Source organism: Carettochelys insculpta, unplaced genomic scaffold, assembly GCF_033958435.1.
Source record: "Carettochelys insculpta isolate YL-2023 unplaced genomic scaffold, ASM3395843v1 scaffold_0036, whole genome shotgun sequence".
In the NCBI taxonomy this organism is placed as follows: Eukaryota; Metazoa; Chordata; order Testudines; family Carettochelyidae; genus Carettochelys; species Carettochelys insculpta.
The window spans coordinates 415697-430763 of NW_027439073.1; the positions used below are offsets into that span (position 1 = coordinate 415697).

At 66.3% G+C, this 15067-nt stretch overlaps 1 protein-coding gene across 1 annotated transcript in view; it reads left to right on the forward strand.

Annotated features, from left to right (window-relative positions):
- Window positions 1-1574: 1574 nt before the first annotated feature.
- The window catches only part of LOC142005944 (uncharacterized), a 34622-nt gene continuing 21129 nt past the window's right edge, over window positions 1575-15067 (forward strand). The window contains exons 1-2 of the mRNA XM_074983128.1: window positions 1575-1623; window positions 11748-11952. Of these exons, the coding sequence (XP_074839229.1) occupies window positions 11805-11952 (148 nt within the window). The 5' untranslated portion in view covers window positions 1575-1623; window positions 11748-11804. The remainder of the gene's footprint in view (window positions 1624-11747; window positions 11953-15067) is intronic.

Here is a 15067-nt window from a genome sequence, read left to right on the forward strand (position 1 = left end):
CACGCTCCGGGCGGGCGCTGCAGGTGCCGGGCCGGGCTGGGAGACGCTCCAGGCGGGCGCTGCAGGTGCCGGGCCGGGCGAGGGCACGGCCGGGTCAGGACACGCTCCGGGCGGGCGCTGCAGGTGCTGGGCCGGGCGAGGGCACAGGCGGGACGGGAGACGCTCCAGGCGGGCGCTGCAGGTGCCGGGCCGGGCCGGGAGACGCTCCGGGCGGGCGCTGCAGGTGCCAGGCCGGGCGAGGGCACGGCTGGGCCGGGAGATGCTCCGGACGGGCGCTGCAGGTGCCGGGCCGGGCGAGGGCACGGCCGGGCCGGGCCGGGAGACACTCCGGGCGGGCGCTGCAGGTGCCGGGCCGGGCCGGGCGAGGGCACAGCCGGGCCGGGCCAGGAGACGCTCCGGGCGGGCGCTGCAGGTGCCGGGCCGGGCGAGGGCACGGCCGGGTCGGGACACGCTCCGGGCGGGCGCTGCAGGTGCCGGGCCGGGCGAGGGCACAGGCGGGACGGGAGACGCTCCGGACGGGCGCTGCAGGTGCCGGGCCGGGCGAGGGCACAGGCGGGACGGGAGACGCTCCGGACGGTCGCTGCAGGTGCCGGGCTGGGCGAGGGCACAGGCGGGACGGGAGACGCTCCGGACGGGCGCTGCAGGTGCCGGGCTGGGCGAGGGCACAGCCGGGCCGGGACACGCTCCGGGCGGGCGCTGCAGGTGCTGGGCCGGGCGAGGTCACGGCCGGGTCGGGAGACGCTCCGGGCGGGCGCTGCAGGTGCCGGGCCGGGCGACGCTCCAGGCGGGCGCTGCAGGTGCCGGGCCGGGTGCCCGCTGCCAGGGCTGCGTCCCTCTCTCGCTCCCCCGCTCCGGATGGGTCCCCGCTGGGGGGCCGGCGGGAAGCTGCCCAGGGGGCTGTGGGCGCGGGTACAGCCCCAGCAGAGCCCTGCGCACCCACAGGCGCACCCGGCCCCGGCCTGGCTGCCCCCACACGAGCCTGGCCCCACAACCGGCCGGCACAGAGCGGGGGGGGGAGGGGCAGTGCCTAAGTCCCTTGGGCCCATCGCAAACCGGGCCGGGTTCTGCATGGAACCGCCCCCCCCCCCGCCGGGGAAACTGAGGCACGGCCCAGGGGCGGGGGGAGGGGCAACAGCCTCGGGCCCGGGCTGGCGCGGGAGCAGGCGCCGCCCCTCAGGTTCCCGCCTCACACGGGGTCTCCCCCTCCCCCTCCCCCTCCCTGCGCAGCGTCACGCGCCGCCCGAACGTTCCGCCGCGGGCCGTTAACGGCCGCTCCGCGCGCGCCCCGGCCCCGCCCACAGCCCCGAGCCCGGCGAGGGGGGAACCCAGCAGCGCCCCCGCCTGGCCAGGGAGCGCCGGCGGGAGGGGGGAGCAGAGACTCGCCGCCGGATTGCTCCCGCCCCTCCCCTCTCGCGGCAGAGCCAGGCGGCCAATCAGCGTCCTTCTCCCGCTCTGAACCCGCCCTCCTCTCGCTGCCATTGGCCGCTTGCGCCGCCCGTCACCGGCCCGCCGCCGGAGGGCCGGCAGCGGGCTGAGCCGCGGCAGCCGGGAGTGCGCATGCGCGGCGCGGCGCGCAGCCTCCCTGCGCCCGGAGGAGCTCGCGGCGGCTGGCGGCGCGGCCGGGTGAGGAGCCTCCGGGTGAGGCGGGGGGGTCGGTCCGGCTGCGGGACCCGGGGGCTGGTCAGGCTATGAGGCGGCGGGGGGGGGTCGGTCCGGCTGCGGGACCCGGGAGTGGGGGGCTGGTCAGGCTGTGAGGCGGGGGGGGGGTCGGTCCGGCTGCGGTACCCGGGAGTGGGGGGCTGGTCAGGCTCTGAGGCGGGGGGGGGGTCGGTCCGGCTGCGGGACCCGGGGGTCGGTCCGGCTGCGGGACCCGGGGGTGGGGGGGGCTGGTCAGGCTATGAGGCGGGGGCGGGGTCGGTCCGGCTGCGGGACCCGGGGGTGGGGGGCTGGTCAGGCTGTGAGGCGGGGGGGGGTCAGTCCGGCTGCGGTACCCGGGGGTGGGGGGCTGGTCAGGCTGTGAGGCGGGGGGGGGTCAGTCCGGCTGCGGTACCCGGGGGTGGGGGGCTGGTCAGGCTCTGAGGCGGGGGGGTCGGTCCGGCTGCGGGACCCGGGGGTGGGGGGCTGGTCAGGCTATGAGGCGGGGGGGGGTCGGTCCGGCTGCGGGACACGGGGGTGGGGGGCTGGTCAGGCTATGAGGCGGGGGGGGGGTTGGTCCGGCTGCGGGACCCGGGGGTGGGGGGCTGGTCAGGCTCTGAGACGGGGGGGTCGGTCCGGCTGCGGGACCCGGGGGTGGGGGGCTGGTCAGGCTATGAGGCGGGTGGGGGTCGGTCCGGCTGCGGGACACGGGGGTGGGGGGCTGGTCAGGCTATGAGGCGGGGGGGGGGGTTGGTCCGGCTGCGGGACCCGGGGGTGGGGGGCTGGTCAGGCTCTGAGACGGGGGGGTCGGTCCGGCTGCGGGACACGGGGGTGGGGGGGCTGGTCAGGCTATGAGGCGGGGTGGGAGTCGGTCCGGCTGCGGGACCCGGGGGTGGGGGGCTGGTCAGGCTATGAGGCGGGGGGGGGGTTGGTCCGGCTGCGGGACCCGGGGGTGGGGGGCTGGTCAGGCTCTGAGACGGGGGGGTCGGTCCGGCTGCGGGACCCGGGGGTGGGGGGCTGGTCAGGCTATGAGGCGGGTGGGGGTCGGTCCGGCTGCGGGACCCGGGGGTGGGGGGCTGGTCAGGCTATGAGGCGGGGGGGGGAGGTCGGTCCGGCTGCGGGATCCGGGGGTGGGGGGCTGGTCAGGCTATGAGGCGGGGGGGGTCGGTCCGGCTGCGGGACCCGGGGGTGGGGGGGGCTGGTCTGGCTATGAGGCGGGGGGGGTCGGTCCGGCTGCGGGACCCGGGGGTGGGGGGGGCTGGTCTGGCTATGAGGCGGGGGGGGTCGGTCCGGCTGCGGGACCCGGGGGTGGGGGGCTGGTCAGGCTATGAGGCGGGGGGGTCGGTCCGGCTGCGGTACCCGGTGTTGGGGGGGCTGGTCAGGCTCTGAGGCGGGGGGGTCGGTCCTTCTGCGGGACCCGGGGGGTGGGGGGCTGGTCAGGCTATGAGGCGGGGGGGGGGAGTCGGTCCGGCTGCGGGACCCGGAGGTAGGGGGCTGGTCAGGCTATGAGGTGGGGGGGGGGGTCGGTCCGGCTGCGGGACCCGGGGGTGGGGGGCTGGTCAGGCTCTGAGGCGGGGGGGGATCGGTCCGGCTGCGGGACCCGGGGGTGGGGGAGCTGGTCAGGCTATGAGGCGGGGGGGGTCGGTCCGGCTGCGGGACCCGGGGGTGGGGGGGCTGGTCAGGCTCTGAGGCAGGGACAAGGTGGGGTTGGTCTGGCTGCAGCTGTGACACAAGCAGGGTTGGCCAGCTGTCACACGGGGGAGGAAACTTGGTCCGGCTGTGATACGGGTGTTGAGGGTTAGTCCGGTTGCAGCTGTGACAAGGTGGGGTGGGGTCCGGCTGTGATATGTGGGGGGAGGTTACTCCACCTGTGACCCTGGGGGGAGGTTGGTTTGGCTGTGACATGGGTCGGTGGGGTAGGTCCGGCTGCGGCTGTGGCGCTAGAGTGGGGAGGTTTGGTCCGGGTGTGACACTAGAGGGGGGAGGTCTGGCTGCAGCTGTGATACGAGAGGGGGGAAGTTGGTCCAGCTGTGCCACGGGGGGGAGTGGGGGGAGGTTGGTCCGACTGTGACATGGGTGGGGGGGTAGGTCTGGCTGTGGTGACGTGAGGGGGGGAGGTTGGTCCGGCTGCAGCTGTGACATGGGTGGGGGGGAGGTTGGTCCGGTTGCGGCTGTGACACGGGTCGGGGGGGTTGGTCCGGCTGTGACACAGGGGTGGGGGGGGGCTTGGTCTGGTTTCAGCTGTGACATGGGTTGGGTGGGGAGGTTGGCCCGGCGGCAGCTGTGACGTGTGTCTGACTACAGCCCCAGGAGCAGTGCCCGCTGCTTCCATCCTGGGGAGGGGGGCATGGCTTTGGCTCCGGCTCCGGGTGGGGCCTGGCTGGGGGGCAATGGCTTTGGCCCCAGGCACAGAGGCTGTGGCCCCAGTTGGTGCCTCCCTCGCCCCCCTCTGGCAGGACTGGTTGACTCCACATTGGCCTGGTGGGACTGGTTTTGGTCCTGGGTGTCGCAGTTCTAGCTTTGGTCCCTGCCGGGGGGGCCTCTGGCTTTGGCCCTGGTGCCTTAGCCGTGTCTTTGTCCTTGGGCCCAGGTGAGGTGGTCCCGGCTTTGGCCCTGCGTGGGAATGTTCTGGCCGTAGGCCTGGCTGGCCCAGCTCTGGCTGTTCATGCACCACAGAGGCTCCGGCTGTGGCCCCAGGTGCAGGGCCTGTGTTTTGTAAGCTGGTGCCCAGCTCCACCTTCTCACTTGGGAGAGGTGGCTCCAGCCGTACGTCTGGGAAGCTTTCGACATGGTGGCTCTGCCTTTGGTCCCAGATGGGCAGCGCTGGCCTTGGCCCATGATGCAGCAATTCCAGCCTTGGCCCTGGGCACAGTGGCTGCCAGTTTAGCCCCAGGCACAAAAGTTCTGGTCTTGACCTAGAGCGCAGTGACGCTCGCCTAGGCCCTTGTGCCTCCAGCTTTCTAATGATGTGCGCGGCTGGGCCTTTGGCCCCCGATGTGGGGGGCTCTGGCTTTGGTCCTGGGCACAGCGGCTCAAGTTTGGCACTGGGCACAGCAGTTTTGGATTTGTCCCTTGTGGGGAAGCTCCAACTTTGGCTCTGAGGCAGCACTACAGGCTGCAGTCCCAGGCAGGGTGGCTTCGCTTCTGTCTCTGGACAGGGCCGCTCTTGCTTTGGTCTCAGGCGAGGCAGCTCTGGCTGGGGAGGTTCTGGTTTTGTCCTGGTACTAGCTTTGCACCGGCCTTGGGCGGCTCCATCCGTGGCTCCGGTTAGGGGAGTGCTAGGTTTGTCCTGAGTGGGACACCTCCAGCTTTTCTCCTGGCCAGGGAGGTTCTGGCTTTATAAACAGATGAGCAGCTCCAGGCAGAAAAGGTTCTGGCTGTGGCCCTGGGTGGGGCAGCTCTGGTTTTGACCCAGTATGTGAAGGCATCAGCATTGGCCCGGGGCAGTGCGACTCCATCTTTGGCCCTGGGCAAGGTGGCTGTGGGTTTGCCCTGGGTGAGGTGGATCAGGCTCAGCGGCTCCAGCCTTGACCCTCGGTGTGACCGTTCCAGCTCCGGTCCTAGTGGTAGAGGCTCCAGCTTTATCCCCAGACACGGAGGCTCCAGCTTTGGCCTCAGTGCGGCACTTGTGGCTTTGGCGCTGGGCTGGGCAGCTCTAGGTTTGGCGCTGGGTGTGGAAGTTTTGGCTGTAGCCCCAGGTGGGGCACTGTGGATGCCGCTCTGCAGGTGGCGGCTCTGAGTGGGGTAGGTGGGGCTGTAGACTCCAGCAAAGTGGCTCTGGCTTTGACCCCAGTCACAGAACTTCTGGCTGTGTCCTTGGGTGGCCCTGGGCTTGGCAGCTTCAGCTCTGGCCTGAAGTGCGGGTTTGTCCACAAGGAGGGTGGCAATGGCTTTGGCCTCGAGTGGGACTGCGGTGGCCTGGGATGCAGGCCAGAGGACTGCGAATTTGGCCCTGGCTCAGGCTGCTCCAGCTTTGATCCCAGAGTGCCCGTGTCTCCAGGTTTGGCCCCGGGCACAGCAGCTCTGGCTTTGGCCCCAGCTGTGGCGGCTCTGGTCGAGGTAGCTCCAGCTGTGGAGCCGGACACAGGCGGTCAAGCTGTGTCCCAGATGGGGAGGCTCTTGCTGTGACCCTTGGCAGGCAGCTCCAGGTCTTGCCCAGGCCAGACAGCTCCGGCTTTGGTCTCAGGTTTGGCCCTGGGTGGTGTTCATGGCTCTTCCTCCACCCACAGGTGGGGTTGCTCCGGCTGTGCCCAGGTGGTTGCCCTTGGTGGGGCAGTTCCAGGGACAGTCCTGGACCGGGGCTCTGGCTTTGGCCCCAACCCAGCAGTTCAGTGTTGGCCTGAGGTAGGGCAGCTGCAGCTTCGAAGCAGGCTGGGTGCTTCTGGCTTCGCTTTGGGCAAGACAGCTCCACTCTGGGCCTCGGGTGCGTTGCCTCTGGGTTTGGCACTGGACACCAAGGCCGTGTCTACACGTGCCGGCTACTTCGAAGTAGCGGCGCCTACTTCAAAATAGCGCCCGTCACGGCTACGCGTGTTGGGCGCTATTTCGAAGTTGAAATCGACGTTAGGCGGCGAGACGTCGAAGCCGCTAACCCCATGAGGGGATGGGAATAGCGCCCTACTTCGAAGTTGAACGTCGAAGTAGGGCACGTGTAGCCGATCCGCGTCCCGCAACATCGAAATAGCGGGGTCCTCCATGGCGGCCATCAGCTGAGGGGTTGAGAGACGCTCTCTCTCCAGCCCCTGCAGGGCTCTATGGTCACCGTGTGCAGCAGCCCTTAGCCCAGGGCTTCTGGCTGCTGCTGCTGCAGCTGGGGATCCATGCTGCATGCACAGGGTCTGCAACCAGTTGTCGGCTCTGTGGATCTTGTGTTGTTTAGTGCAAGTGTGTGTGGGAGGGGCCCTTTAAGGGAGCGGCTTGCTGTTGTGTCTGCCCTGTGACCCTGTCTGCAGCTGTGCCTGGCACCCTTATTTCGATGTGTGCTACTTTGGCGTGTAGACGTTCCCTCGCAGCGCCTATTTCGATGTGGTGCTGCGCAACGTCGATGTTGAACGTCCACGTTGCCAGCCCTGGAGGACGTGTAGACGTTATTCATCGAAATAGCCTATTTCGATGTCGCTACATCGAAATAAGCTATTTCGTTGTAGTGTGCACGTGTAGATGTAGCCCAAGGCGCTAGCTGTGGCTCCACGTGGGCACGTCTGGCTTTGGCCCCGGGCGGGACGCTGCACTCTTTGGCCTGGATGCTGGGGCGGGGGCAGCTGTGGCTTTGGCCTCAGGCGGGCGGCCCAGGGCGGGGTGGCTCTAGGAGCAGAACTCCTGGCTTTGGCCCCAGCGGGGCTCTTCTGTGTTTTAGTCTCAGGTGCGGTGGCTCCGACTGTGGCTGCAGGAGTGGCGGCCCTGGCCTCAGGCTGGCGGCTCCAGCTTTGGCCCCCGTCGGGCAGTGCTGGCTGTAGCCCCTTGTGGGCAGCTCTAGTTTTAGCCCTGGGTCTTAAAGGACGAAGTTGGGAACCAGCCTGGGCCCTGCGCTTTGGGGGGGCCCTTGCTTCCTAGGCATGTGGGGGCAGGGCCCTGCAGCCCTTCCCCCATGGGGCCCCTCCCAGTGCCCAGAGGCGAGGCTGTACCTCTCCAGCTGCACAGCTGTCTCCTGCGCACCCCCAGTCCTGCACCGTCAGCCTGAGGTGACGCCGAAGTGCCAGGCTGGTGGGGAAGGGGCAGAGATCGCCGCCCCTCAGGGCAAAGGACAGGCAGAGGGCACCTCTGAGCTGGGGCCCCACTGCCAGTCGCAGCTGCGCTCTCCAGGCACGCAAGTGACTGTCCGTGCAGAGGAGCCGTGGGGCGGCTGGTCCCTTGGGGGGAGTATGGGCCCAGGCTGCCTGTGGATCTCATGGGACAGCCAGAGCCTGTGAGAGGCCATAGATGGCTGCCAAGCCCCTGGCCCTGCTCAGAGGCCGTCAGGGCCCGGAGGCCAGGAGGGCCCCTGGAGACAGGAGCTCTGCAGCTGCAGGAGGAGACCCTGAGTCTGGGACACTCTCTTGGTGGTCAGGTGTCCTGAAGGGATGGAAAGGGGAGAGATGAAGTCCCCATTCAGCCAATTAGCATTGAGCCTCTGGGAGTCAGGAAGCTGTGGCGTCCCCCAGCTGGCCCAGCGATGGTTCCAGTCAGAGTGGGGATCCCGCCCCGGCTCTCCCTGCCCCTCTCCGAGTGAGGCGTCCCACCAGCAGGGCAGGAACAGCCCCTTCCTCCCAGTGGGGATCCCGCCCCAGCTCTCCCTGCCCCTCTCCGAGTGAGGCGTCCCACCAGCAGGGCAGGAACAGCCCCTTCCTCCCAGTGGGGATCCCGCCCCAGCTCTCCCTGCCCCTCTCCGAGTGAGGCGTCCCACCAGTGGGGATCCCGCCCCAGCTCTCCCTGCCCCTCTCCGAGTGAGGCGTCCCACCAGTGGGGATCCCGCCCCAGCTCTCCCTGCCCCTCTCCGGGTGAGGCGTCCCACCAGCAGGGCAGGAACAGCCCCTTCCTCCCAGTGGGGATCCCGCCCCGGCTCTCCCTGCCCCTCTCCGAGTGAGGCGTCCCACCAGCAGGGCAGGAACAGCCCCTTCCTCCCAGTGGGGATCCCGCCCCGGCTCTCCCTGCCCCTCTCCGGGTGAGGCGTCCCACTAGCAGGGTAGGAACAGCCCCTTCCTCCCAGTGGGGATCCCGCCCCGGCTCTCCCTGCCCCTCTCCGAGTGAGGCGTCCCACCAGCAGGGCAGGAACAGCCCCTTCCTCCCAGTGGGGATCCCGCCCCGGCTCTCCCTGCCCCTCTCCGGGTGAGGCGTCCCACCAGCAGGGCAGGAACAGCCCCTTCCTCCCAGTGGGGATCCCGCCCCGGCTCTCCCTGCCCCTCTCCGGGTGAGGCGTCCCACCAGCAGGGCAGGAACAGCCCCTTCCTCCCAGTGGGGATCCCGCCCCGGCTCTCCCTGCCCCTCTCCGGGTGAGGCGTCCCACCAGCAGGGCAGGAACAGTCCCTTCCTCCCAGTGGGGATCCCGCCCCAGCTCTCCCTGCCCCTCTCCAGGTGAGGCGTCCCACCAGCAGGGCAGGAACAGCCCCTTCCTCCCAGTGGGGATCCCGCCCCGGCTCTCCCTGCCCCTCTCCGGGTGAGGCGTCCCACCAGCAGGGCAGGAACAGCCCCTTCCTCCCAGTGGGGATCCCGCCCCGGCTCTCCCTGCCCCTCTCCGGGTGAGGCGTCCCACCAGTGGGGATCCCGCCCCAGCTCTCCCTGCCCCTCTCCGAGTGAGGCGTCCCACCAGTGGGGATCCCGCCCCAGCTCTCCCTGCCCCTCTCCGAGTGAGGCGTCCCACCAGCAGGGCAGGAACAGCCCCTTCCTCCCAGTGGGGATCCCGCCCCGGCTCTCCCTGCCCCTCTCCGGGTGAGGCGTCCCACCAGTGGGGATCCCGCCCCGGCTCTCCCTGCCCCTCTCCGAGTGAGGCGTCCCACCAGCAGGGCAGGAACAGCCCCTTCCTCCCAGTGGGGATCCCGCCCCGGCTCTCCCTGCCCCTCTCCGAGTGAGGCGTCCCACCAGCAGGGCAGGAACAGCCCCTTCCTCCCAGTGGGGATCCCGCCCCGGCTCTCCCTGCCCCTCTCCGGGTGAGGCGTCCCACCAGCAGGGCAGGAACAGCCCCTTTCTCCCAGTGGGGATCCCGCCCCGGCTCTCCCTGCCCCTCTCCGAGTGAGGCGTCCCACCAGCAGGGCAGGAACAGCCCCTTCCTCCCAGTGGGGATCCCGCCCCGGCTCTCCCTGCCCCTCTCCGAGTGAGGCGTCCCACCAGCAGGGCAGGAACAGCCCCTTCCTCCCAGTGGGGATCCCGCCCCGGCTCTCCCTGCCCCTCTCCGAGTGAGGCGTCCCACCAGCAGGGCAGGAACAGCCCCTTCCTCCCAGTGGGGATCCCGCCCCGGCTCTCCCTGCCCCTCTCCGAGTGAGGCGTCCCACCAGCAGGGCAGGAACAGCCCCTCCCTCCCAGTGGGGATCCCGCCCCGGCTCTCCCTGCCCCTCTCCGGGTGAGGCGTCCCACCAGCAGGGCAGGAACAGCCCCTTCCTCCCAGTGGGGATCCCGCCCCGGCTCTCCCTGCCCCTCTCCGGGTGAGGCGTCCCACCAGCAGGGCAGGAACAGCCCCTTCCTCCCAGTGGGGATCCCGCCCCAGCTCTCCCTGCCCCTCTCCGGGTGAGGCGTCCCACCAGCAGGGCAGGAACAGCCCCTTCCTCCCAGTGGGGATCCCGCCCCGGCTCTCCCTGCCCCTCTCCGAGTGAGGCGTCCCCCCATCCATGTGCCAGCCCCCGGGGCTCCGGCTGTGGCTACCAAACCTCTTGCTGGCGCTTCCCCGCACCCAGGGACGTCTGTCGCTCACCCCGTCAGTCGTGGGACAGGAGAAACTCCACAGCTCGTCCCCCTGAGCTCCCCCTGCCTCCAGTGCAGCGCTGAGGGAGGGGACCCTGGGGGGGGTTCTGAGATAGCTCCTCCTTGCAGCCTGTGCCACCTGCCCGTTGCCGGGGACTCGCTGTGAGGTCACCGCCTCCCTGCTTCCTGTAACCAATCAGTTGAGGAGCTGCAGAAGGCCTGTGTGATGTCACTGCCGCACCCACCTGACCCGGCAGCCCCTTTGCATGATGGAGCTGCGTCAGCCCCACTCGCTCAGGGTTAGCGCCGGGCTCAGGCCGGCTGCACGTGGGAGCCCCGGAGGCTGCTCAGAGCCCCAGGCCGTGGGCAGAGATTTGCAGCCTTGGCGGCCAGGAGAGGTGGGTAGAGCTAAACCACCCCCTTCCCCTGCAGGTCACAGCCCTCCTGCCGGCACCCTGGGGAGTTTGGACCCCGAGCGCTCGGGGCGGGCAGGTAGGAGAACGGCTCAGAAGACATCACAGGCCCAGGGAAGGAGGGGCCTGGTGTCCCAGGCCGGGGCAGTTTGCATGCAGCAGGCTCTGTGTGAGCCGTGGCCAACGCTCGGCATCTCCTGCTCCTGTGCCGGCCTCAATCTGACGCTGCCTCGTAACGCCCAGGTGCGCTGCCCCCGGCTGTCTGCAGCCCGGCGAAAGGCAGAACGCTGGTGTGTGTTACTGGCAGCCAGGGCAGGGCCTGGCAGGCAGCGGGAGAAAGCACAGAGGCATTAACTGGGCTGGGGAGGGGGTTCAGGGGCCCAGCCCCATAGGGCGGCTGCAGCACGACTGGGCTCAAGGAGCACGGGTGGGAATTGTGGAGCGGTTTGCCTGGGCGTGGGGCTGCTCTGGGACATCTCTGGAGGCCGTGTGTGTGTGTGGGGAGGTGCGCAGCGAGGGGGAACTTTCCTGCTGCCCCCGAGAAACTCTGGCCTGGCCCAGCCCAGCGCCCTGCTCTCAGCAGCGCCATGTGGGGAGAAGGGGCAACGTGTCCCCTGCCCTGCTCCCAGTGCCGTGTGTGCGAGTCGGGCTGCCCAGGCTGCTCTCTGTGGGGCTGGCCCCAAGTCCCTGCCCAGGGCAGACAACAGCTGGACCCTTCAGGCCAGTCAGTGTTTGTTCCCTGCTCAGACGCCACCCACCCCATGCTGCGATTGGCCCCTTTTACTACCTGTCACAAATCCCCTCTGGTACCTGCTGAGGGCGGCAGCAGCAGGTACTGAGCATCCTGTGTGCGCCCGGTGCACCTTGAGGAGCAGCTGCTGGGGAGGGCAGGGCAGGGCCCCGGGGGCAGCCTGAGTAGCAACCTGGGAACCGCAGCTTCCCTGCCCCCATGTGACGGCCCCCCGCCACCGTGCTGCACATCAGTGGAGAAGGACTGGGGGTGTAACTACAGGAGCCTACATAGAGTCGCCCGCGTCCACGCTCAGCCAGCTGAAGGTGCGGCTTGTTTCTCGACCCATGGGGCGCTCAGAACCGAGCCCCTTGCTGCAGGCGCAGTAATGTTGAGACTCGAGCCGTGTACTGAGGGAAACGACTCTGGATTTGGGACCTGCCGCGTGTGCGGTGTTTCTGTAACAGCCTGCGTCCAGCATTGCCCCCGGTGGCAGAGCCCGGCCCATCTGCCAGCAGGGAGAGCGTCTGGGGAGGCGAGGGGGTGGAAAGGATTAAAGCCCCTTTGGAAATGTCTCCAATTGCCCTTCTCCCCGACAGGTGCAGAACTCCTGCCTTGCTCCAGCTCAGCCCCTGCCCTGCAGAGACGGAGAGGACATGGCGGCGGCGGCGGCGGCGGAGCCGGTGGCCTTCGAGGAGGTGGCTGTGTGTTTCTCCGAGGAGGAATGGGCGCTGCTGGACGCGGGGCAGAGAGCCCTCTACGGGGACGTGATGCAGGAGAATTACGAGAGCGTGCGCTGGCTGGGTGAGGAGTCCTGTCCCCTGTGTGGGCTCTGCAGCAGCTGGGCGGGCTTTGGCTCAGGCTCCCTCAGTGCCCCTGTCCCCCAGTGTCAGTAGTGTTAGCCCCAATTTCATTGGCTCCTGTGAGAGACTGTCTCCTCCATGGCCCCTCCCAGAGGAAGCAGGTTCAGGGACATGGCAGTGGTACTGCTCTTCCGCAGCCCAGGTCTCCATCTGTTTCCCCACCATCCTGGCCACGTTCGTGCCTGCAGGATACCCCTGGGGCCAGTGCGCTGAACCCCTGGGCGCAGGGTGCTGTTCCCAGAGTCACTCCGTGGCTGTGCCAGATCTCTGTGACCTGCTGGTTCCTGCCTACAAGGGGGGCTGGGCTCAGGGGCTGCGGGAGGGTTGATGAGGCCAGTCGTGCTCTGTGAGCCGTGTCTCAGGGGAGTCTGTAGAAGAGAAACACAAGGGGATCACTTCTTGCATTTCAGGCCCTGCACTGGGTCTCAGGAAACTTGTGTTTGATTCCCTGTTCTGACACAGACTTTCTGTGTGACCTTGGGCAAGTCACTTAGTGTCTGTGCCCTGAGCCCAATCCGGCAGGGCAGATCATCGGGCCGTCTGGCCCACTCGTTAGGTGGCAGGAGTGCTGGGCAGATGCAGTTGCAGGGCCCTGTTCCTGCCACTTGTCCCCTGGATGGTCTCAGCAGAGCAGAGTGATACAGACACTTTCCACACGTTGCTGCGTGACCATCTCTCCGCATCTCTGCCCCTCTACCTGGCCAGCCCAGCCAACCTCCCCAAAGGGCTCCTCAGCTCCAGCAGCCTCTTACCAGCTATTGCAATGTTGATAAGATCGTGTATGAAGGGGTTTCACAGGCGCTACATGCTGGTCGTGTTGGGAAAACCCAACCTAGGAACATCCCCCCTCCCCACCTCTGTCATCGGGGTTTGTTCAGCCCTTGTGGAGAAATGAACTGGTTGAAAAGGTGGGTACTAACTAAGCAGGGTTTTAGGGAGTGGTTTAAACAAATGTGGTGAGTAACGTGACTGGAACCGGCACCTGGTTACAGCTAAGGTAAGCGGCATAGGGTGATCTGTGGGGGGGACTCACTTCCCCAGGGTGTGGCTCAGATAGGGAAGAGGAGAACTAGAAATCCAGTCCATTTCCTGAAGCCTGGGGTCCTCCCAGCAATGGAGCGACTCCGGGTCCAGGTCAGGCTGTCAGCTCTCTCTGCCGCATCCTGTCCACCTTCCCATACCCAGAACCTAACGCGTGGCACTGGCGTACCCGGACCAGCTCTCCACTCTGCCGCTCAGATGGGCAGCGAGGTACGCCGCCAGCAACAGCCTTAAATAGACTGCTGTCTGCCCAGTTTCCCCACCAAAACCAGAAAAGGCAGGAAAATGCCTGAAGGGAAAAGGAAAGGGGCCAAGATGGCGCACATCTGCTGTTGATTACTGAAGTTTTCCTCCCTACATTCCCTTCCTTGCCAGCAAAGGACCCTATACTGGGAGTTTTGACACGGCATCTGATCGCATGGGGCACGTTAGCACAGCCTGACCCGTGCCTCAGTTTACCAAACTTCCTTTGTACTCACCTGCATTAAATTAAGTGCAACGTAAACCTCAGAAATTGCAACATGAACAGTATAGACAAGAGGTGTGCGAGCAGATGCCAAGTGTCTGCCATTCTATGGGGCTCTGAAAGTAAAGATGGCCACCAGCGGCTGATTGCAACAGATGTTTTAACCCTCTTTAAAACGGTCTCTATTTGACGAGAGGAGCGGTGCACCGTACTTGAAGTGGCACTACCCCGGGGCCTCGTTAACTTTGGGTGTTCCATTAGCCGTCTGAGAGACGTATTCAAAGCCAGGCTTGCAGGTTCAACAAGATCATATGTATAAAATGAGGTTCTGATACGCCTTGAGGTCATCTGCTGTGGCTGATAATCTCTACCACCTCCCTTGACTGGAAGCGTGAAGCAAAAACACAGATTTGGATTTACACCATTATACATAAAAGGAATTAACTACAAAAGATTTGCAAGGGCTGCGGGGGCTCACACAGTTATCCTCTGTCACCACTTGTGAATGTTGTGAGGTGCATGGTTGGGTCTCATGACGACACCTGCCTTCACCTATGCTCAGACAGCTCTTTCCCTACACATACCTCCCAGGAACATAAGTACCCCTGACTGGTTTTCCATAGGTGTGAGCGGACCTTTACAGCGTGGGTAATCTGTCCCCTCCAGATTACCCACCGGGGAAGAGCTACAGGCGTCATAATGGTAGTGCTGGAAATTATACCAAGGGGAAGTAGTGGGTATGCCCAGAAAACAGTGGCGTTCGTAGTGGTTAAGAGTCTGGCTGTGGCTACTTTTGTAAAGGGGTTGTATGTAAAATCCAGGAGCTTTCATCAGGCATGATGTTCAGCCTCGAATGGGGAGACATCCTTTAGCAATTATGTTCCTTCTCTCTATGGGCAGGGTTCCCTGAAACCCAGTCCGCAGATTGCCACTGGATACTGTTGTACCTGAGTGCAAGCAGGGGCCAGGAGATATTCCCCTGGAAAGCCTGTATGCCTTGCAAGATCCTCCTGTGCACGATGCTGTTCCTGAACGACTGCCGCTCTGTCATACCCCAAATCACTCGTTTTGTGAAGGGTGTCAGAGAGTGGTTTGTTCAGAGTGGCCTCTTCCCGGCCCAGGTTACTGACGCTGAAGGCTCAGGACCCTGTTCCTGTGGATCTCAAAGTCCTAGTCCAGCTCCTATTCTGCCCCCGCCCTCCCTGCATAATCTTGGCTGCTGGATCTCATCTGCCACACCCGTGGTACCTGGGCGCTTCACCTCAAACCCGTGCCTCCCATCCTAATACAGCTGACCTCACAAAGTGCAAGGACTTGGCCTCCAGGCTGCTGACCAATGTCTGCAGGCAGTTTTAACCTCTTTGATGTAATATTGAGGCTCTCAGATTATAAAGCGTCTCAGATTATTATTTGCCACCACGAATCTAGTGCAGCTGATCTGAGGGTGAAGTATTACACTTACCTCCAAAGTCTGGATCACGCCATCTGGTCCCACTATATCCACATACCAGATTCACTTGTGTTAATGGAGAGTGAAATGACTCCATAG